Here is a 24,606-nt window from a genome sequence, read left to right as displayed (position 1 = left end):
TTCACAAGATTCTCATCATTAAGCCTCCAACGGCTAGTTTTCAAGGAGCCATCAATTCCTTTGCTTCCAAGTTTATTATTTCGATTTTTATTTCTTTCCTTATGTCATTTTATGACTGTTAGAGAGTCCTTGGTCGAGCCTATAAAGCTCTAGTCTTTGTTTCATTGTAAATCACCCATTTTTGAAAGTAATAAGAATTATTCAGTTTTCTAGTTTTCTTAAAACTATTGTTCTAAGTCTTTTGAGTTTGTGTGAAGCAGCTCCAAAGCACCTTGACTTATCAAGGCTCCTTTCCATAGAGTCTTGTGGCGTCCTCAATCCCCCATCCTTCCACTCCAATTCGTTTGCCAAGCTTGAGAGAGACATCAGTCCAGCAAGCAAAGCACCATCTCAATCCACTTCAATCATCTTTTGATCAAGCTGAGAGTGTTACACAACCAGCAGCTTGATTCCATCCTATCTATCTTTATTTATCTTGTTTTATCATATTAGAAATCATATCTCATTTGATTTTGCATTTGTTTTCAGGTTCATAACTTGCATTCCATCATATCGCCCATCCGATCATCTCTTTGGTCGACCCATCCAAGCTTCCATCATCCATCTTGCCCACCCTGAATCTCAGCCTACAACATTTGGTATCAGAGCTTAAGCTCCTGAATCAGGTCCATTCTATCCTTGCATCATTCATCTTGTTTGCATTTGCTTTTCCATTTATAAATCAAAAAAAAAAAAAAAACTGTTTTTGCATTTTTGTGTTCTTTGTTCATCATAAATTGAAAAGCCATAAAAAGTTGAGATAGGAGACGACCTGTTGTCTGGTTTGATTCATTTCATCCATAAAAAGAAAAGAAAAACGTGTTTGCATTCATTCCCCAGCTCCACTTTCCATTTTTTGATTTTGTGCATTCATTTCAAAAAAAAAAAAAAAAGATCTGCATTTTCATAGTTGTTTCTTGCTTAAAAAAAAATAAATAAAAAGTCATACCATTTTTGTTTCTTTTCATACCATATTGTTTAATTTCGAAATTTCATTCAGAAAACCAAAAGAAAAATCATTTTAGTATAGTTACTTCATTTCGGTTCATAATTGCATATTTTCTCGGTTTAGTTAAATTGCATTTGTTTTATTTTGGTTAGACCAAAACTTTCCATACCTTCACTTTTTCTTTGAGATTGTTTTCAGGAAGCAATGGAGGTGGAGAGACACGGCCAAAACCTAAGGGCCACCTTGAGCCAACAGTCCGCAGCTCTACAAAAGCTCCAAATTAAGATTGCTCAATTGGAGAAAATAAATCAGGCACAAGGCCAACGTCCACATGAAGGAGAAAGGAGATTTGGAAATGTACCAGGGCCAGTATACGTCGAGCCCAAGCCACCAGATCCTTCAAGGATCAATCAAACTCCAACTTCTAAAACCCACAACCCTTATGTTGTTAATTCTCGGTTTGATTATAACTCTTTTGCTGATAAAGTTGAACTCTTTAAATTTTCAGGAAAAAGAGGTTATCTAAGATGGGAGAGGAACCTTGATGAATGGTTTCACTACAACAACATCCTGAGGAAAGAGAGGCTAGCTTATGCCATTGATCAACTAAAAGATGATGCTTTTAAATGGTGGGTACAAGAAGAGGATGATAGATGGTTTTACAAGGATCCAGCTATCAAAACGTGGAGAGCTCTTAAGGAAGTCATGAGGGATAGATTTGCACCAGATTATACAAGGTCTGAAATCCAGGAACTATATCCAAGGAGATATCCAACTCATGGTTCCAAAGAAGCAAGGAAAATTGTGGAACAAGAAGTTCAAAGAGTCTTGCCTAAAGAAGCCAACTTTCAGCCAAACCAGGGGCACGCCATTGTCCACTGCTTAGAGCAGGAGAGTGACATCCCAAAGGTCAGGAAGATGAGTACAAGTGTCGGCCAAAACACTTTGATCAGGTCCAAAGACAAACCAGAGCAAGTTATTGTCCAAGTAAAGGCTAAGGTAAGTCCTATACATGATAAATCTTTTCATAAATCATCTACCACTTGTATGATGCACTTGTCTTTGTCCAAGAGTGTTATTACAGGTCTAAATGAGCCTAGGTACATAGAAGAAGAGGCGCCAGGCACAAACCTTCCAATGGACCAGAAGGAAGCTCAAAGCACAAAGCAATCAAAGTTGCTTAATAAACCAAAACCAGTGATCCAAGTATCAAACCAAGGTAAGTGTCTAACACCACCTTTAGATACTGGTTTAAACATTTATATTCTTGGTACAGGGATACCAGATGAGAGCCATATGCTTACTGGAGTTCCAAGTGCCGAACCAGATCATGAGCTCAATCAAAATCCACACCATAAGTGGAAACCGAAATCTGAACAATGTACTGTTCAAGTGCCAAAATCTGAGGTAAAATTCACTTTAAACCAGAATGTTTTTATTGATTCTATGACAAGATTAATGCACTTGTCTTGTCCAAGGAAAAGTGAAATTGGTACAGGAAAGCAAGGTTACTACAAGGCAAACAAAGAACAAGAAGTTCTTACTGCCACATTTGACATTAAGGTTAATTGTTCTATGTTTTCTTCAGTTTATAAATCCCTATACTTTGGTATAATACACTTGTCTTTGCCAAGATGTTTTGATCCAGGGATAAGTCAAGAAGAACATAAAAACCGAGCTGAGCTATCACAAGAAGATGGTTATACCAACCAAGGTAAACATTTGCAAGAAAGGCAGCCATCTAACCAAATCTGTCCAAAGAAGAATATCATTCTTCATCATGCTGATGCACCCAAGGTAAATTCGACCATAACAAATTCTGTTCATGAAATTCCAGTATCAGATATAATTCACTTGGTCTTTGTCCAGAATGTTAAAAAAATTTCAGGTTGCAAAGAAGAAAGCTTCGAAGAAATCCCACGGGATAATCTTTTGTTGCTAGGAGGATCAAACCCAAAGATGGTCAGAGCTGAGCCTGCTAGGAGTATGAAGGACCATCCACTGAAGAAGAGAAGCAATGCAAAAGTCCATAGCAGAGGCGTGATCCTATCCTATTTGCTGAAAGAAGAGCCACCTGATGAACAATCCATCACCAAACCAAAACAATATCAAGGTAAGACCTTAGAATCTCAAAAGAGTATGAAAGCTGACTTGCTCTATCTTGGTGCAGGTTATACAGTTTCGAGGTCGAAACCTTTTCAAGGGGGAGGGAATGTTGCGGCCAGCAATTCAGCAGCTCAACCAGAGGTCGACCCAACACCCTACTCAACCAGCCAAGGCGCCAACCAGGACATACGTGCACTAAAAATGCCATATCTTACAAACCAGGAGGGTTTAAATCACGAGGATAATTTTTATGGATTCTACACTCAAGAGGGAGTCCAGGAAAATTGGAATCTGCCCAAAATATTCACGGAGCAAGAAGTTATGAATTTTACAATTCAGAGGTTTCTCAGCCCGTCCATCTGCGAGTATGCGACTTTAGAAGAGGATTCAAGCCCAAAGAAGAAGCGGCCTGAACCAAAACCGATCATAGGAATCAAGAGGAGTTTATTATCTTTCCAGAAAGCCCAAGATCTCGAGAAATGGTCAAGGAAATTGGAAGATATGATCAATTTCCCAAAACCGGCCAAACCAGCTCTACACTTGCCTTATTTGGAAGATCCGGGTTTCACATCGAACCAACCTCAAGAATGGCAACCAGGAGACCTTCTAAGTCATTCAGAGGCACTCTACAACATCATAGGAAGCACCATGCCACACTGGATCAGGCGGATCCCAATCAAACCAAAAGATCAAGCCGGTTTGCATCAATTGGCCAAACCGACATCATTTAAGGAAAGTCTTCAACCAATTCAACTTGGTTCGACCCAGGGCTATCTATGGGAACCAGGAGATACTCTAGACCATTCAGAAGACATCCAAGACGTCCTCAGCTGGACCAGCACCCAGGAGATCAGGCGGATCTCTCTTCCCATCAACCTTCCATATTTGGCAACATCTACACTAAATGCTTTGGAGAAGTTTCTACAGATTTTTGCCCAAGACCAACGGCCATATTCTCTTTTACTGAGGCCAAGGAGTATTTCAGGAAGGCTTGAAGATCATGGCCACGTCCAGAAGCTATCAAGATACAAGTCTTCACAAGATTCTCATCATTAAGCCTCCAACGGCTAGTTTTCAAGGAGCCATCAATTCCTTTGCTTCCAAGTTTATTATTTCGATTTTTATTTCTTTCCTTATGTCATTTTATGACTGTTAGAGAGTCCTTGGTCGAGCCTATAAAGCTCTAGTCTTTGTTTCATTGTAAATCACCCATTTTTGAAAGTAATAAGAATTATTCAGTTTTCTAGTTTTCTTAAAACTATTGTTCTAAGTCTTTTGAGTTTGTGTGAAGCAGCTCCAAAGCACCTTGACTTATCAAGGCTCCTTTCCATAGAGTCTTGTGGCGTCCTCAATCCCCCATCCTTCCACTCCAATTCGTTTGCCAAGCTTGAGAGAGACGTCAGTCCAGCAAGCAAAGCACCATCTCAATCCACTTCAATCATCTTTTGATCAAGCTGAGAGTGTTACACAACCAGCAGCTTGATTCCATCCTATCTATCTTTATTTATCTTGTTTTATCATATTAGAAATCATATCTCATTTGATTTTGCATTTGTTTTCAGGTTCATAACTTGCATTCCATCATATCGCCCATCCGATCATCTCTTTGGTCGACCCATCCAAGCTTCCATCATCCATCTTGCCCACCCTGAATCCCAGCCTACAACACCCACAGACGTCCTCTGTTTACTAAACAGACAGCCCACATGGGCGAAAATCACCCGAACAGTCCACGGGAAGAGTCAGCGTGCTGAGTCCAAGGACCAACATGCTGATATGTGTACTGATGGACAGCCACGGACGTCCTGTGTGTGCTGACGGGCACACACGAACACACACGGACAGCCAAGTACGTCCTGTGTGTGCAGACGGACACACACGGACGTCCTCTGTGTGCTGATGGAAACCCACTGACGTCCTGTGCTTACTGAACAGACACCCCACGTGGGCCAAAATCACCCGAACAGTCCATGGGAAGGGTCAGCGTACTGAGTCCAAGGACCAGCGAGCTGATATGTGTACTGATGGACAGCCACGGACGTCCTGTGTGTGCTGACGGACACACACGGACGTCCTGTGTGTGCTGACGGACACACACGGTCGTCCTGTGTGTGCTGATGGACACCCACAGACGTCCTGTGCGTACTGAACAGACACGGACGTACTGTGTGTGCTGACGGACACCCACGTACGTCCTGTGTGTGCTGACGGACACCCACGTACGTCCTGTGTGTGCTGACGGACACCCTCGGAAGTCATGTGTGTCCTGAACAGACAGCCCACGTGGAAAAATATCACCGAACAGTCCACGGGAAGGGCCAGTGTGCTGAGTCCAAGGACCAGCGTGCTGATATGTGTACTGATGGACATCCACAGATATCCTGTGTGTGCTGACGGACACACACCGATACCTACGGACAGCCACAGAAGTCCTGTGTGTGCTGGTGGACACCCACAGACGTCATGTGTGTACTGAACAGACAGCCCACGTGGGCCAAAATTACCCAAACAGTCCACGGGAAGAGCCAGCGTGCTGACTCCAAGGACCAACGTGCTGATATGTGTACTGATGGACAGCCACAGACGTCCTGTGTGTGCTGACGGACACACACGGACAGCCACAGACGTCCTGTATGTGCTTACGGACACACACAGACGTCATGTGTGTGCTGACGGACACCCACGGACGTCGTGTGTGTGCTGATGGACACACACAGACACACACGGACACACACGGACAGTCACAGACGTCTTGTGTGTGCTGACGGACATCCACACAGCCACGGACGTCCTGTGGGTGCTGGCGGACACCATGGACGTCCTGTGTGTACTGAACAGACAGCCCACGTGGGCCAAAATCACCCAAACAGTCCACGGGAAGGGCCATCGTGCTTAGTCCAAGGATCAACTTGGTGATATGTGTATTGATGGACAGCCACGGACGTCCTGTGTGTGCTGACGGACACAGACGGATACACACGGACACACACGGACAGCCACGGACGTCATGTGTGTGCTGTCGGACACCCACAGTCGTCCTGTATGCACTGAACAGACAGGCCACGTGGGCCAAATTCACCCAAACAGTCCACAGGAAGGGCCAGCGTGCTGAGTCCAAGGACCAACGTGCTGATATGTGTACTGATGGACAGCCACGGACGTCCTGTGTGTGCTGGCGGACACACACGGACACACAAGGACAGCCACGGACGTCCTGTATGTGCTGACAGACACACATAGACGTCCTGTGTGTGCCGACGGACACCCACGGCCATCTTGTGTGTGCTGACGGACACACACGAACACACATGGACAGCCATAGACGTCTTTTGTGTGCTGACGAACAGCCACAGACAGCCATAGACGTCCTGTGTGTGCTGGCGGACACCCACAGACGTCCTGTGTGTGCTGGCGGACACCCACAGACGTCCAGTGTGTACTGAACAGACAGCCCACGTGGGCCAAAATCACCCAAACAGTCCACGGGAAGGGCCAGCGTGCTTAGTCCATAGACCAATATGCTGATATGTGTACTGATGTACAGCCACAGACGTCATGTGTGTGCTGACGGACACAGACGGACACACACGAACACACACGGACGTCCTGTGTGTGCTGACGGACACACATGGATGTCCTGTGTGTGCTGATGGACACCCACAGACGTCCTGTGCGAACTGAACAGATAGCCCACGTGGGCCAAAATCACCCGAACAGTCCACGGAAAGGGTCAGCGTACTGAGTCCAAGGACCAACGAGCTGATATGTGTACTGATGGACAACCACGGACGTCCTGTGTGTGCTGACGGACACACACGGACACACACGGACAGCCACGGACGTCCTGTGTGTGCTGACAGACACCCACAGACGTCCTGTGTGTGCTGACAGACACCCACGGACGTCCTGTGTGTACTTAACAGACAGCCCACGCGGACAAAAAATCACCTGAACAGTCCACGGGAAGGGCCAGCATGCTGAGTCCAAGGACCAGCGTGCTGATATATGTACTGATGGACAGACAAGGACATCCTGTGTGTGCTGACGGACATCCTGTGTGTGCTGACGGACACACACGGACACACACGAATACCCACGGACAGCCTCGGACGTCAAGTGTGTGCTGATGGACAGCCACAGACGTCCTATGTGAGCTGGCGGACACCCACGGACATCCTATGTGTACTGAACAGACAGCCCACGTGGGCCAAACACTACAAGAAAAATGGGTTTTACTAGCGGACGAAAAACGCTATTTAACGATACGACAGCGGATTTAGGAACGCTGTATCATCGCCCGTCATAGTAGGTAAGGCACATTAGATAACACTTTTTCGAGGTGCTATCGTTTCCTTGGAATCGATAGCGCTTTTTCTTTTGCAATAGATTAATATTTAATAGCGCTTAATTAATGTTATTATTGTTATTAGTAACAGCGTTTTCGAGATGTTGTTGTTAAGACAACTATAGCAATTAATACTTCTGTTATATATATTATATTGAAATTATAGCAGCTTATTCTTGCTGCTATTATATAGTATATTTAAAATAATAATTAAATATATATATTTAATTTTAATATTTTATATATTTTTATTTTGTGATATACAATCAATTATTTAGTTTTGGGACATTAAATTATAAAACATAAACTGCTATTATTGAACATAAAAACCATTCTTGTCATATATTACATAAGTAGAGCAAATAACAAAGATAGTTCAAGGTACTAGCATAACAAGTTCAAAAGCAACAGACCTGCCTTACATTAAAACAACCTTATCATTTGGCCAAGCCACAATGCTTCCAACTGCATCACCAATGAATTCAATTTCACTGTTTGGCCTCCACACTCGTGCCCCATCGAACTCGGAAACCTCTATCCAGACCTTAGTAGCATTGGGACCTAAAGGGACGAAATGCACCTTCTCTGTTGGATCAGTTGAGAACACACGACCCAAAGCAACTCTCAGTCCAGAGTTATTACAGTCCAAGAGGGCGCACTTCTGTTTACCACCTTTGCTGCTACAACCACTGCTGTTACTACCACTCTAAACAAAATAAAGTAACAAACAGAATCAAGACAATATCATCATTGAATCCAAGAATCATATTAACACCAACAACTATCACAATACTTACTTAAGCAATAAATAAGATGTTTCATAAACATACCTGATTTGAATTCTTGTTTGATTCTTTTGGTGAATCTTGTTCAGGTAGTACTATCTTATCGATAGGCCAGGCAATAGTCCCATGTAGCGCATCACCCATCTTCGTCATTTCAGTAGTTGGTCTCCAAATATATGCATCAGATTTTACAACCACTTCCACTCTAAGAATTGCAGCATTCGGTCCTAGCGGTATTTGGTTGACTAGTTCCGCAGGATCAGTCGACAACAATACACCCTTAGCAATCAATTCATCTTCTGATTTCCAGTAATCAAAGATTTGAACTTTTCCTAAAGAATCATCAGTAGGCTGAAGCAAAAAAAAAACACAGAATTTTCATTAGATATGTATTCACTCATTACGGAAGAAAACTGACAACATATAATTACCTCTGATCCAATGGTGTTACCATTTTTTGATAAGTCAATATCATCGTCCAGTATTAGCTTATCCGCTGGCCATGCAATTTTCACTCCAACTGCCTGAGCAAGCCTAGAACAAGTTGCTGTAGGTCTCCATATAGATGCAGTTTCTACTGATACAGACTTTACTACTACAGCAGCCGCGTTTGGACCCAATGGAATTCGACCAATCTTGTAGTAGGGTTCACTAGAGTGATACTCTCCTTCAGCAACAACCACATCATCATTGGAAACCCAATCAAGTAGCTGGCACCTTATTCCTCCCTTGCTAATATCGCTAACCTCAGAAGTAGAACGATAATCGGTTTTATTCTAACACAGAAACAGAAATAAACAAGATTTTTAAAACCTTAAAGATCACTTAAGACTCTAATAATTACAACTCTAGTTCAAGGACTTACCTTTTGGCCGGCTAAGTCTTTTACCACATTTCTCAAATCTTCAATCTTGTTGATAAGCTCTACTTGAGTATCTTGAAGCTTCTGGACATGGGAGTCTCTAGCATGTAAGAATGCCAATTTGGTTGCAGTAACCCCTCGCCCCATCCCCCTAATTCTTCCTGGTTTATCCTTTCCTAGAACCTGAGTCACAGCATCTTCACCGATATTATCTGCGGAACTTGAACCCATTTCACTGTCAGTAAGTGTCACTTCTGTCGCTTTATTCAGCGTCCGGCCTTCAAGTAAATTCTGAGAAGTCTCATGATCTTCGTTTCTATTAACTGCTTCTTCTACTGGAACTGATCTCTGCAGGAACTCCATACAAAATGCAAGGCATTCACCTGCTAAATAACCCTCGGCCATACAAGCTTCGGGTCCTGCAAAATTCTTCACATAAGCTTTTAGAGTCTTCATATACCTTACAAAAAAAATATAACTTATTGTTATAGTAGCAGTATAGTGTTAATCAAGCTTATAAATAAATCTAGAAAACTACCTCTCGAAGGGATACATCCACCTGAAGTGTACAGGGCCACCCAAGCGTGCTTCTCTTGCTAGATGCAGTGGAAGATGAAACATTATATCAAACAGAGATGGAGGAAAGAATCTCTCTAGCTGACACATTGTCTCCACAATCTCTGCTTCTAACTTAAGTAACTTCTCTGGCTCAATAATGCGTTGACAGAGTCTGTTGAAGTAATTGCATATCCGAGTCACTGCAATCCGTGGCCCTCTTGGCAGTAGACCTCTCAATGCTACCGGTAACATATTCTGCATTAGTACATGATGGTCATGTGACTTCATGCCGCCAATACCAGGAGGATCCAGTGAGACACAGTTGGAGATATTGGCACTATAACCATCAGGCCCTTTGAAGTTTGATAACCGTCTGCAGAATTTCTTTTTTTCTTCCTTAGATAGCCAGTAAGCAGCAGGAGGCAAGTAAGTTTTCTTTCCCCTCACTTCTGTATGCAAGTTGCTTCTAATACCCATGTCTTCTAAATCTTTTCTTGCTTTCACGCCATCCTTTGATTTTCCACTATGCATCAGAATAGACAGCAGTGCATCAGACACATTCTTCTCCACGTGCATAACATCTATGTTATGCCTTACTGGCATATCCTGCCATATATTTTATACATGTCTTAATCAGTATAGAAATATAAACATCGAGAATAAGTTAAATTATATATCTGAAAAGGAAACATACCTTCCAATAAGGTAACTCAAAGAAAATTGACTTTTTCTTCCACCGCCACAGATCATCATCTTCTTCGTACTCCTCCAATGAAGCAACATCATTCTCATCTCCTGTTGTCCTTTTTCGCTTACTCTTTTTACTTAACTTTTTCCCAAAGTCGTTTTTAAAATCCCTCAGAATGTCAGAGATTTCTACACCACTCTGAATCCTATTTGCAGTACCAGTCTCCACCGTGTTGTCAAACCATCCTTTCCGTCTTCTATATGGATGATTAGGCATGAGCCGCTTCCTGTTCCCCATGTAAACGTGTTTGCGACTAAACTTTAGCCACCTATGCGGTGTATCCTTTCCACAGACATTACAGGCTTGCTTCCCCTTAACTTTACAGCCAGCTAATGTGCCTAACCCAGGATAGTCGGTTATACTCCACAACAACATAGCTCTAAGAGTGAAACTCTCCTTCTTGAACGAATCATGCACTTCCATACCTTCTGCCCACAAACTCTTCAAGTCCTCTATGAGTGGTTGTAGATAGACGTCTATGTTGTTGCTAGGTGCGGTTGGACCAGGTATCAACATTGTCAACATGATGTTCTCTGATTTCATGCACTGCGTTGGAGCCATGTTGTAGTTGACTAAGAGGACAGGCCATGTGGTATAATTGGTGTTCTGCATGGAGAATGGATTCATGCCATCAGTAGAAATACCTAATCTTAGGTTTCTTGCTTCAGCAGCGAACTCTGGCCATTTGTTGTTTATCTGTCCCCAAGTCACTGAATCAACTGGATGTCGCATAGTTCCATCGTCAGATGCATTTGTCGAATGCCAACACAACTCCTCCGCCAGACGCTTTGATCTAAACATTCTTCTGAACCTATCTTTTATCGGAAAATACCTAAGCACTTTAACCGGAATCCCTTTCTTCTCTTCACCAGTATGCTTATCCTTCTCCCATCTTGATTCACTGCATCTTGGACAGCTGACCGCATCCTCATACTGGTTCCTAAACAAGATACAGTCGTTCTTGCAGGCGTGGATGACATCATAACCAAACCCAAACTGTTTCAGAAACTTCTTTATCTCATCTGTAGACTTAGGTAGCACATTGTCTCCAGGAAGCATATCATGAATTAACACCAATAGCTGATCAAAATAGCTTTCAGACATCCCACTTTTGACCTTTATCCTGTACAGTCCCATGATCGCAGCAACCTTCGTGTATTTTGAACACTGAGAGTACAACGGGGTTTCTGCATCCTCCAGTTTTTTTCTGAACTCAGCTTCTTCTGGTCTGTCAGTTCCCGCAGACGCTTCTGCACTCTCCTCCTGAGCTGAGTGATGGTCTTCAGTTGGCATGAAAGCTGTTCTTAACAACTCGTACGGCTCACTTGCAGAGGAGTTGATATCAGATGGCTTATCAGGCTTGTTATCTCCGTGTTTGGACCAGAATTTACAACTCTTGTACTTCGGATCCATCCCTCTAATCACTAGATGCTCGAAAACTTTCTCAGTAGACTGATGGCATACATTGCGGCAATCAACACACGGACAGAACATTTCTGTTGGGACACCTAAACGGCTTGATGAAGAAGACACAAACTCACTTGCTCCTTTCTCATACTCAAGGCTATTCCTGGAGAGTTAGAACAAGTGATAAATAAACAGATTAGCAGTGTGACATATACAATACGAAAAATTAAAATGACTGTGAAGTGAAGTTAATACCTTGGTAACCAAACCCAAGATTTATCCATGTTTCAGCTCCAACCAATTTTACATACAAGAGACGCAGTTTATCAACCCAGAAGAACAAAACAATACGAGATATGTAAACCAGTTAATTGAGTGTAACTTATTTTACCTGATAGATCTCTTGAACTTTGGTTTGATTTAGCTACAAAAGAAGAAAACAATGTTAATAAACCCAGAAAATTACAACAGTCATACGACATACCAAGAGAGCACAAAAACGAATAAGATTTAGAAGTACCTTAATCGAAATATTTGGAACGAAATCTCCCTGCAACATTGAGCACAGAAACGACTCAATTAAACATGCATTAAACCTAAATAACTAATAGGCAAGAGACAAACGGTTTACAATCGGAAGAGGAGACAAAATGAAAAAAACCCGAGTTCACCTTGGACTGATTCGAAATGGATTTCAATCTTGTTTTTTCCGATTCTGGATTAGATAAGTATATCGATCGAACGGAGACTGAAATTTGATGAGATTGGGAATCAGAAAGGAGAGGTTTTGGTTTGGGTCTATCAATCGCACGGAGGAAATGGGGGAAACAAATACGAGAGATGGAAGAACCCTAATGTTTTGGGAGTTTCTATTTTTTTATTTGGCAGCACAAATGATTTTAGGAGGCAAAATAATTCTAAGTATCCCGGGCATTACCGCGCAACTTTAACATAACACTATTAATGTTTCATTGCTATATTACATAAGCGCCTCCTTCAAAACCGTACTCTTATTTTATATTTTTTTTATCAGCATTCTAACATAGCGTCTCATTAAATGGACACGCTATCTTTAAAACACGGGTATCACAAACATAGCATAACCGGAAAAAACGCTATTCTGGTAAGCTATTAAAACCCATTTTTCTTGTAGTGAAAATCACCCAAACAGTCCACGGGAAGGGCCAGCGTGCTGAGTCCAAGGACCAACGTGCTGATATGTGTACTGATGGACAGGCACGGATGACGGACACACACAGACACACACGGACAGCCACGGACGTCCTGTATGTGCTTACGGACACACAGATGTCCTGTGTGTGCTGACGGACACCCACGGACGTCCTGTGTGTGCTGACGGACACACACGGACACACACGGACAGCCACAGACGTCTTGTGTGTGCTGACGGACAGCCACAGACAGCCACGGATGTCCTGTGTGTGCTGGAGGACACCAATGGACGTCCTGTGTGTACTGAACAGACAGCCCACGTGGGCCAAAATCACCCAAACAGTCCACGGGAAGGGCCAGCATGCTTACTCCAAGGAACAACATGCTGATATGTGTACTGATCGACAGCCACAGACGTCCTGTGTCTGCTGACGGACACAGACGGACACACACGGACAAACACGGACGTCCTGTGTATGCTGATGGACACACACGGACGTCCTGTGTGTGCTGATGGACACCCATAGACGTCCTGTGCGTACTGAACAGACAGCCCATGTGGGCCAAAATCACCCGAACAGTCCACAGGAAGGGTCAGCGTACTGAGTCCAAGGACCAACGAGCTGATATGTGTACTAATGGACAGCCACGGACGTCCTGTGTGTGCTGACGGACACACACAGACACACACGGACACACACGAACAGCCACGGACGTCCTGTGTGTGCTGACGGACACCCACGTACGTCTTGTGTGTGCTGACGGACACCCACAGACGTCATGTGTATACTGAACAGACAACCCACGTGGACAAAAACCACCCGAACAGTCCACGGGAAGGGCCAGCGTGCTGAGTCCCAGGACCAGCGTGCTGATATGTGTACTGATGGACAGCAACGGATATCCTGTGTGTGTGACGGACACACACGGATACCCACGGACAGCCACGGACGTCATGTGTGTGCTGACGGACAACCACGGACAGCCACAGACGTCCTGTGTGTGCTGGCAGACACCCACAGACGTCTTGTGTGAACTGAACAGACAGCCCATGTGGGCCAAAATTACCCAAACAGTCCATGGGAAGGGCCAGCGTGCTGAGTCCAAGGACCAACGTGCTGATATGTGTACTGATGGACAGCCACGGACGTCATGTGTGTGCTGATGGACACACATGGACACACACAGACAGCCACGAACGTCCTGTATGTGCTTACGGACACACACAGACGTCCTGTGTGTGCTGACGGACACCCACAGACATCCTGTGTGTGCTGACGGACACACACGGACACACACGGACACACACAGACAACCACAAACGTCTTGTGTGTGCTGATGGACAGCCACAGACAGCCATGGACGTCCTGTGGGTGCTGGCGGACACCCATGGACGTCCTGTGTGTACTGAACAGACAGCCCACGTGGGCCAAAATCACCCAAACAGTCCACAGGAAGGGCCAGCATGCTTAGTCCAAGGACCAACGTGGTGATATGTGTACTGATGGACAGCCACGGACGTCATGTGTGTGCTGACGGACACAGACGGATACACACGGACACACACGGACAGCCACGGACGTCCTGTATGTACTGAACAGACAGCCCACGTGGGCCAAATTCACCCAAAAAGTCCACAGGAAGGCCCAGCGTGCTGAGTCCAAGGACCAACGTGCTGATATGTGTACTGATGGACAGCCACGGACGTCCTGTGTGTGTTGACGGACACTCACAGACAGCCACGGACGTCCTGTGTGTGCTGACGGACACCCACAGACGTCCTTTGTGTACTGAACAGACAGCCCACATGGACAAAAATCACCCGAACAGTCCACGGGAAGGGCCAGTGTGCGGAGTCCAAGGACCCGCGTTCTGATATGTGTACTGATGGACATCCACGAAGATCTTGTGTGTGTTGACAGACACACACAGACACACACGGATACACACGGACAGCCACATACGTCCTGTGTGTGCTGACAGACAGCCACGGACGTCCTATGTGTGCTGACGGACAGCCACAAACAGCCACGGACGTTCTGTGTATGCTGGCGGACACCCACAGACATCCTGTGTGTACTGAAAAGACAGCCCACGTGGGCCAAATTCACCCAAGCAGTCCACAGGAAGGGCCAGCGTGCTGAGTCCAAGGACCAACGTGCTGATATGTGTACTCATGGACAGCCACAGACGTCCTGTGTGTTTTGACGGACACACACGGACAGCCACGGACGTCCTGTATGTACTGAACAGACAGCCCACGTGGGCCAAATTCACCCAAGCAGTCCACAGGAAGGGCCAGCGTGCTGAGTCCAAGGACCAACGTGCTGATATGTGTACTGATGGACAGCCACAGACGTCCTGTGTGTGTTGACGGACACACACGGACAGCCACGGACGTCCTGTGTGTGCTGACGGACACCCACAGACGTCCTGTGTGTACTGAAAAGACAGCCCACGTTGGCAAAAATCACCCGAACAGTCCACGGAAAGGGCCAGCGTGCTGAGTCCAAGGACCAATGTGCTGATATGTGTACTGATGGATAGACACGGACGTCCTGTGTGTGTTGACGGACACACACAGACGGCCACGGATGTCCTGTGTGTGCTGACAGACACCCACAGACGTCCTTTGTGTACTGAACAGACAGCCCACATGGACAAAAATCACCCGAACAGTCCACGGGAAGGGCCAGCGTGCGGAGTCCAAGGACCCGCGTTCTGATATGTGTACTGATGGACAGCCACAGACATCTTGTGTGTGTTGACAGACACAAACAAACACACACAGATACACACGCACAGCCACAGACGTCATGTGTGTGCTGACAGACAGCCATGGACAGCCACAGACGTCCTATGTGTGCTGACGGACAGCCACGAACAGCCACAGGCGTCCTGTGTATGCTGACGGACACCCACAGACGTCCTGTGTGTACTGAACAGACAGCCCACGTGGGCCAAAATTACCCAAAGAGTCCATGGGAAGGGCCAGCGTGCTGAGTCCAAGGACCAACGTGCTGATATGTGTACTGATGGACAGCCACGGACGTCCTGTATGTGCTGCCGGACACACACGAACACACACAGACAGCCACATACGTGCTTACGGACACACACAGACGTCCTGTGTGTACTGAAGGACACCCACGGATATCCTGTGTGCTCTGACGGCACATACGGACACACACAGACACACACGGACAGCCACAGACGTCTTGTGTGTGCTGACGGACAGCCACAGACAGCCACGGACGTCCTGTGGGTGCTGGCGGACACCCATGGACGTCCTGTGTGTACTGAACAGACGGCCCACGTGGGCCAAAATCACCCCAACAGTCCACGGGAAAGGCCAGCGTGGTTAGTCGAAGGACCAACGTGGTGATATGTGTACTGATGGACTGCCACAGACGTCCTCTGTGTGCTGACGGACACAGACGGATACACACGGACAGCGCCAGACGTCATGTGTGTGCTTGCGGACACACACAGACATCCTGTATGTACTGAACAGACAGCCCACGTGGGCCAAATTCACCCAAGCAGTCCACAGGGAGGGCCAGCGTGCTGAGTCCAAGGACCAACGTGCTGATATGTGTACTGATGGACAGCCACGGACGTCCTGTGTGTGTTGACGGACACACACGGACAGCCACGGACGTCCTGTGTGTGCTGACGGACACCACAGACGTCCTGTGTGAACTGAACAGACAGCCCACGTGGGCAAAAATCACCCCGAACAGTCCACTCTGAAGGGCCAGCGTGCTGAGTCCAAGACCCAGCGTGCTGATATGTGTACTGATGGACAGCCACAGATGTCCTGTGTGTGCTGACGGACACACACGGACAACACGGATACACACCGACAGCCACGGAAGTCCTGTGTGTGCTGACAGTCAGCCACGGACGTCCTGTGTGTGCTGACGGACACCCACGGACGTCCTTTGTGTACTAAACAGACAGCCCACGTGGACAAAAATCACCCGAACAGTCCACGGGAAGGGTCAGCGTGCTGAGTCCAAGGACCCGCGTGCTGATATGTGTACTGATGGACAGCCATGGACATCTTCTGCGTGTTGACGGACACACACAGACACACACGGATACACACGGACAGCCACAGACATCCTGTGTGTGCTGACGGATAGCCACAGACAGCCACGGACGTCCTATGTGTGCTGGTAGACACCCACGGACGTCCTGTGTGTACTGAACAGACAGCCCACGTGGGCCAAAATCACCCAAACAATCCATGGGAAGGGCCAGCGTGCTGAGTCCAAGGACCAACGTGCTGATATGTGTACTGATGGACAGCCACGGAAGTCCGGTGTGTGCTGACGGACACACACAGACAGCCACAGACGTCTTATATATGCTTACGGACACACACAGACGTCCTGTGTGTACTGACGGACACCCACGGACATCCTGTGTGTGCTGACGGACACACACGGACACACACAGACACACACGGACAGCCACAGACGTCTTGTGTGTGCTGACGGACAGCCACAGACAGCCACGGACGCCTTGTGGGTGCTGGCGGATACCCATGGACGTCCTGTGTGTACTGAACAGACGGCCCACGTGGGCCAAAATCACCCAAACAGTCCACGGGAAGGGCCAGCGTGCTTAGTCCAAGGACCAACGTGGTGATATGTGTACTGATGGACAGCCACGGACGTCCTGTGTGTGCTGACGGACATAGACGGATACACACGGACAGCCACAGACATCATGTGTGTGCTTGCGGACACACACAGACGTCCTGTATGTACTGAACAGACAGCCCACGTGGGCCAAATTCACCCAAGCAGTCCACAGGAAGGGCCAGCGTGCTGAGTCCAAGGACCAACGTGCTGATATGTGTACTGATGGACAGCCACAGACGTCCTGTGTGTGTTGACGGACACACACGGACAGCCACGGACGTCCTGTGTGTGCTGACGGACACCCACAGACGTCCTGTGTGTACTGAAAAGACAGCCCACGTGGGCAAAAATCACCCGAACAGTCCACGGGAAGGGCCAGCGTGCTGAGTCCAAGGACCAACGTGCTGATATGTGTACTGATGGATAGACACGGACGTCCTGTGTGTGTTGACGGACACACACAGACGGCCACGGACGTCCTGTGTGTGCTGACGGACACCCACAGACGTCCTTTGTGTACTGAACAGACAGCCCACATGGACAAAAATCACCCGAACAGTCCACGGGAAGGGCCAGCGTGCGGAGTCCAAGGACCCGCGTTCTGATATGTGTACTGATGGACAGCCACAGACATCTTGTGTGTGTTGACAGACACAAACAAACACACACAGATACACACGCACAGCCACAGACGTCATGTGTGTGCTGACAAACAGCCACAGACAGCCACGGACGTCCTATGTGTGCTGACGGACAGCCACGAACAGCCACAGGCGTCCTGTGTATGCTGACGGACACCCACAGACGTCCTGTGTGTACTGAACAGACAGCCCACGTGGGCCAAAATTACCCAAAGAGTCCATGGGAAGGGCCAGCGTGCTGAGTCCAAGGATCAACGTGCTGATATGTGTACTGATGGACAGCCACAGACGTCCTGTATGTGCTGACGGACACACACGGACACACACAGACAGCCACATATGTCTTGTATGTGCTTACGGACACACACAGACGTCCTGTGTGTACTGACGGACACCCACGGACATCCTGTGTGTGCTGACGGCACATACGGACACACAGACACACACGGACAGCCACAGACGTCTTGTGTGTGCTGACGGACAGCCACAGACAGCCCCGGACGTCCTGTGGGTGCTGGCGGACACCCATGGACGTCCTGTGTGTACTGAACAGACGGCCCACGTGGGCCAAAATCACCCCAACAGTCCACGGGAAAGGCCAGCGTGCTTAGTCGAAGGACCAACGTGGTGATATGTGTACTGATGGACAGCCACAGACGTCCTGTGTGTGCTGACAGACACAGACGGATACACACAGACAGCCCCAGACGTCATGTGTGTGCTTGCGGACACGCACAGACGTCGTGTATGTACTGACCAGACAGCCCACGTGGGCCAAATTCACCCAAGCAGTCCACAGAGAGGGCCAGCGTGCTGAGTCCAAGGACCAACGTACTGATATGTGTACTGATGGACAGCCACGGACGTCCTGTGTGTGTTGACGGACACACACGGACAGCCACGGACGTCCTGTGTGTGCTGACGGACACCCACAGACGTCCTGTGTGAACTGAACAGACAGCCCACGTGGGCAAAAATCACCCGAACAGTCCACTGGAAGGGCCAGCGTGCTGAGTCCAAGACCCAGCGTGCTGATATGTGTACTGATGGACAGCCACAGATGTCCTGTGTGTGCTGACGGACACACACGGACACACACGGATACACACCGACAGCCACGGAAGTTCTGTGTGTGCTGACAGTCAGCCACGGACGTCCTGTCTGTGCTGACGGACACCCACGGACGTCCTTTGTGTACTGAACAGACAGCCCACATGGACAAAAATCACCCGAACAGTCCACGGGAAGGGCCAGCGTGCTGAGTCCAAGGACCCGCGTGCTGATATGTGTACTGATGGACAGCCATGGACATCTTCTGCGTGTTGACGGACACACACAGACACACACGGATACACACGGAGAGCCACAGACATCCTATGTGTGCTGACGGATAGCCACAGACAGCCACGGACGTCCTATGTGTGCTGGTAGACACCCACAGACGTCCTGTGTGTACTGAACAGACAGCCCACGTGGGCCAAAATCCCCCAAACAGTCCATGGGAAGGGCCAGCGTGCTGAGTCCAAGGACCAACGTGCTGATATGTTTACTGATGGACAGCCACAGACGTCCTGTGTGTGCTGACGGACACACAGGGACACACACGGACAGCCACAGACGTCCTGTGTGTGCTGACGGACACACACGGACGTCATGTGTGTGCGGACGGACACCCACGGACGTCCTGTGTGTGCTGACGGACACAAACGGACGTCCTTTGTGTGCTGACGGACACCCACAGACGTCATGTGTGTGCTGACGGACACACACGGACACACACGGACACACACAGACACCCATGGCCATCTTGTGTGTGCTGACGGACAGCCACAGACAGCCACAGACGTCCTATGTATGCTGGCCGACACCCACGAACGTCCTGTGTGTACTGAACAGACAGCCTACGGTGGCCAAAATCACCCAAACAGTCCACGAGAAGGGCCAGTGTGCTTAGTCCAAGGACCAACGTGCTGATATGTGTACTGATGGACAGCCACAGACGTCCTGTGTGTGCTTACCGACACAGTTGGACACACACGGACACACACATACAGACACGGACGTCCTGTGTGTGCTGGCGGACACCCACGGACGTCCTGTATGTACTGAACAGACAGTCTACGTGTGCCAAATTCACCCACACAGTTTACGGGAAGGGCCAACATGCTGAGTCCAAACACCAACGTGCTGATATGTGTACTGATGGACAGGCACGGACGTCCTGTGTGTGTTGACGGACACACACGGACAGCCACAGACGTCCTGTGTGTGCTGACGGACACCCACGGACATCCTGTGTGTACTGAACAGACAGCCCACGTGGGCAAAAATCACCCGAACAGTCCACGGGAAGGGCCAGCGTGCTGAGTCCAAGAACCAGCGTGCTGATATGTGTATTGATGGACAGCCACAGATGTCATGTGTGTGCTGACTGAAACACACGGATACACACGGACAGCCACGGAAGTCCTGTGTGTGCTGACAGACAGCCACAGACAGCCACAGACGTCCTCTGTGTGCTGGCAGACACCCACAGACGTCCTGTGTGTACTGAACAGACAGCCCACGTGGGCCAAAATCACCCAAACAGTCCACGGGAAGGGCCAGCATGCTGAGTCCAAGGCCCAACGTGCTGATATGTGTACTTATGGACAGCCACGGACGTCCTGTGATGTGCCTCAGTCCGAGGAACCCGACCATCAGGAAGATCAGAACATTCCAACCGAGGTTCATCATCCCAGCCGAACCGATCAGCATAGCCGAGCTGTGTACCGGATCGATCCACGGACGTCCTGTATGTGCTGACGGACACACAGATGTCCTGTGTGTGCTGACGGACACCCACGGACGTCCTGTGTGTGCTGACGGACACACAAGGACGGCCACAGACGTCTTGTGTGTGCTGACGGACAGCCACAGACAGCCACGGATGTCCTGTGTGTGCTGGAGGACACCCATGGACGTCCTGTGTGTACTGAACAGACAGCCCACGTGGGCCAAAATCACCCAAACAGTCCACGGGAAGGGCCAGCATGCTTAGTCCAAGGAACAACATGCTGATATGTGTACTGATCGACAGCCACGGAAGTCATGTGTCTGCTGACGGACACAGACGGACACACACAGACGTCCTGTGTGTGCTGATGGACACCCACAGACGTCCTGTGCGTACTGAACAGACAGCCCACGTGGGCCAAAATCACCCGAACAGTCCACAGGAAGGGTCAGCGTACTGAGTCCAAGGACCAACGAGCTGATATGTGTACTAATGGACAGCCACGGACGTCCTGTGTGTGCTGACGGAGACACACATACACACACGGACACACACGAACAGCCACGGACGTCCTGTGTGTGCTGACGGACACCCACGTACGTCCTGTGTGTGCTGACGGACACCCACGGACGTCATGTGTATACTGAACAGACAGCCCACGTGGACAAAAACCACCCGAACAGTCCACGGGAAGGGCCAGCGTGCTGAGTCCAAGGACCAGCGTGCTGATATGTGTACTGATGGACAGCAACGGATATCCTGTGTGTGTGATGGACACACACGAATACCCACGGACAGCCACGGACGTCATGTGTGTGCTGGCGGACAGCCACAGACGTCCTGTGTGTGCTGGCGGACACCCACAGACGTCCTGTGTGTACTGAACAGACCGCCCACGTGGGCCAAAATTACCCAAACAATCCACGGGAAGGGCCAGCGTGGTGAGTCCAAGGACCAAGGTGCTGATATGTGTACTGATGGACAGCTCGGACGTCCTGTGTGTGCTGACAGACACACACAGACAGCCACAGACGTCCTGTATGTGCTTACGGACACACACAGATGTCCTGTGTGTGCTGACAGACACCCACAGACGTCCTGTGTGTGCTGACGGACACACACGGACACACAGACAGCCACAAACGTCTTGTGTGTGCTGATGGACAGCCACAGACATCCATGGACGTCCTGTGGGTGCTGGCGGACACCCATGGACGTCCTGTGTGTACTGAACAGACAGCCCACGTGGGCCAAAATCACCCAAACAGTCCACAGGAAGGGCCAGCGTGCTTAGTCCAAGGACCAACGTGGTGATATGTGTAGTGATGGACAGCCACGGACGTCCTGTGTGTGCTGACGGACACAGACGGATACACCCGGACACACACGGACAGCCACAGACGTCATGTGTGTTCTGGCGGAAACCCACAGACGTCCTGTATGTACTGAACAGACAGCCCACGTGGGCCAAATTCACCCAAACAGTTCACAGGAAGGGCCAGCGTGCTGAGTCCAAGGACCAACGTGCTGATATGTGTACTGATGGACAGCCACGGACGTCCTGTGATGTGCCTCAGTCCGAGGAACCCGACCATCAGGAAGATCAGGACATTCCAACCGAGGTTCATCATCCCACCCGAACCGATCAGCATAGCCAAGCTGTGTACCGGATCGATCCACGAATGGACGGAAAGGAGCTTAGACTGGATCCTCGATCTATCAACTGAATTGACCCTACCGGATCGTCTCTCTCCCGGACAACTCGCCAATCTCAGACTAACGGCCAAGCCAGAAGCAACTTAGGCCGAGCAGGACAAGGAACTGGCCGCGACTTCTCTCTTCTCGCTCGTTTGGAACATACCAACCGTATTGACGAACTGATCGATCCATTTGATCAGTTCATGCACTTTGATCATCCGAATCTCTCTAAGGCACAGATTCTTCATCTTTCAGAAGACTTAGAACGATTGTGGTCGAAGATGGTTCAGGAGACGGACAAGTCGGAACAGACGGACCGGCCCGCGACCGTACTGCTCCTTACAGTGGTTCAGCCAGTCAGACACAAGCCAGCTGAAGGGCCACTTTGACCAGTCCGCAAATTGAAGAGTCTTTTCTTATGTCTCTCAAAATTCTAGTCAATTGTCTTTAATTTTCTTTGTCTTCCAAATAAGTGTCCTTTCTCATTAATAAAATCAGATCATTTTGGATTATGTTTCTGAGTTTAAACTCTCTGTTCTCTTTAAAACTTGTTTTCGATTGTCTTGGTGAGTCATATCCGAGCAATTCACTTCTCAACTAGTTGGTCTTGTGAGTCATATCAAGCAACCAGTTCGAGATCTTCCTTGGCGGACTTGTTAGTCATATCAAGCGTCATTGAAGCCGGTAATATCAAGGGAACATCCGCAACCCTTGTGCGACCCAACGATCCATCAGTTCTCCTTTCCGGAGTTCATATCCTAAACGAATCCAGTCGAGGGCAATCCGATCTTAGGGTCCTTTAAGTGGTATCAGAGCCACTCGTCTGGTATTCTCAATCTCGATCCATCTTCTCATCTTCCATTTCTTCTAAACACTTCTTCATCTGTCTATCTTGAATCCGGGCCCCTCATTACCATCCACTTATAAAAAAAAAAGCAAAGAAACAAGCAAGATCCGTATTTAAAAAAAAAAAAAAGAGTTTATTTACTTTGTGGATTGGTGGTGGAGGCGGAAGCCTGCTGGCTGAGGAGAAATCCAGCCTTTGAGGAGGTTAAAACGGATTCTTTTTAAAAACAAATCTCTTATCTTTCTCTCTTTTAAAATTCCCGTGTGTTTTGCTTAAGTTTGGCCATCCAGATTCCGAGATCTGTTCTTCATAGAACTTTGAGTGGAAACTTGGGTGATCACTTTTAAATCAAGAGAAACACGTGTGTGGGTGAGGAACATACACTTGAGAGTGTGAGTTTTTATCCTAACGTTTTGTGTTTAAGAAATTTCAGGAACCATGAGTAGCCACGAAGATCAAAACCGTGCCGGAAATTCAGTTGCTGGACTGTCTAATCTTCAGATGCGAGATTTAATTGATTCTTTTTCTAACCTTATAAACACAGGTTTAGAGCAGATCCATCAAAGGCTTGACGAACTTCAAGTAAGCCAGTCCCATCCTAGATCGGGAACAAGAACCAATCATCCGAGAAGGAACACCCGGTCAGATGATGAGTTTCCTGATGTGGACGCCCAAGAGGACGAGGTCAGATCCTCTTACCGGCCAAGAAGAGGTCATAGAACTCGAAACCCAGGTGATGTCAATCCATTTGCTAGAAACAATCGTACTGATGATAGCTTGAACGGATTGAAATTAAAAATTCCGCCTTTTGATGGTAAAAACGACCCTGATGCTTTTCTTGAGTGGGAAAGAAAAATTGAGCATGTCTTTGATTGTCAAAACTATTCTGAACATAGAAAAGTAAGGCTTGCTGCCACTGAATTCTCAGGCTATGCTATTAACGGGTATGATCAAGTGTTGACCCACAGGAGGAGAACAGGTGAACGGCCGATTGAGACATGGGATGAGCTAACCTTGTTG

The 24,606-nt window shown here is 48.0% G+C and overlaps 2 protein-coding genes across 3 annotated transcripts; one reads left to right on the top strand and one right to left on the bottom strand.

Moving 5' to 3' along the window:
• Positions 1–500: 500 nt before the first annotated feature.
• Positions 501–4,343, top strand: LOC117131406. Its single transcript, XM_033283559.1, has 2 exons — positions 501–2,207; positions 2,265–4,343. Exons 1-2 carry the CDS (start codon positions 1,193–1,195, stop codon positions 4,148–4,150), a joined length of 2,901 nt encoding a protein of 966 aa, XP_033139450.1. The 5' UTR covers positions 501–1,192; the 3' UTR covers positions 4,151–4,343.
• Positions 4,344–7,622: 3,279 nt separating this feature from the next.
• LOC103848796 lies at positions 7,623–13,130 on the bottom strand. Of its 2 annotated transcripts, XM_033283561.1 has the most exons (9): positions 12,471–13,130; positions 12,320–12,349; positions 12,055–12,223; positions 10,339–11,962; positions 9,625–10,250; positions 9,090–9,546; positions 8,656–9,000; positions 8,270–8,575; positions 7,623–8,145 (listed from the first exon to the last, which is right to left on the bottom strand). In XM_033283561.1, the coding sequence occupies exons 3-9, from the start codon at positions 12,081–12,083 to the stop codon at positions 7,858–7,860; spliced, it is 3,675 nt and encodes a 1,224-aa protein (XP_033139452.1). In that variant the 5' UTR covers positions 12,084–12,223; positions 12,320–12,349; positions 12,471–13,130; the 3' UTR covers positions 7,623–7,857. The 2 variants fall into 2 exon arrangements, with proteins under 2 accessions (XP_033139452.1, XP_033139451.1); XM_033283560.1 differs by having other exon boundaries at positions 12,055–12,349.
• Positions 13,131–24,606: the final 11,476 nt, after the last annotated feature.

Source organism: Brassica rapa, unplaced genomic scaffold (assembly GCF_000309985.2).
Source record: "Brassica rapa cultivar Chiifu-401-42 unplaced genomic scaffold, CAAS_Brap_v3.01 Scaffold0902, whole genome shotgun sequence".
Classification (NCBI taxonomy): domain Eukaryota; kingdom Viridiplantae; phylum Streptophyta; class Magnoliopsida; order Brassicales; family Brassicaceae; genus Brassica; species Brassica rapa.
The sequence above is the reverse complement of the archived record's forward strand: the minus strand, read 5'-3'. Positions and strand labels throughout refer to the sequence as shown.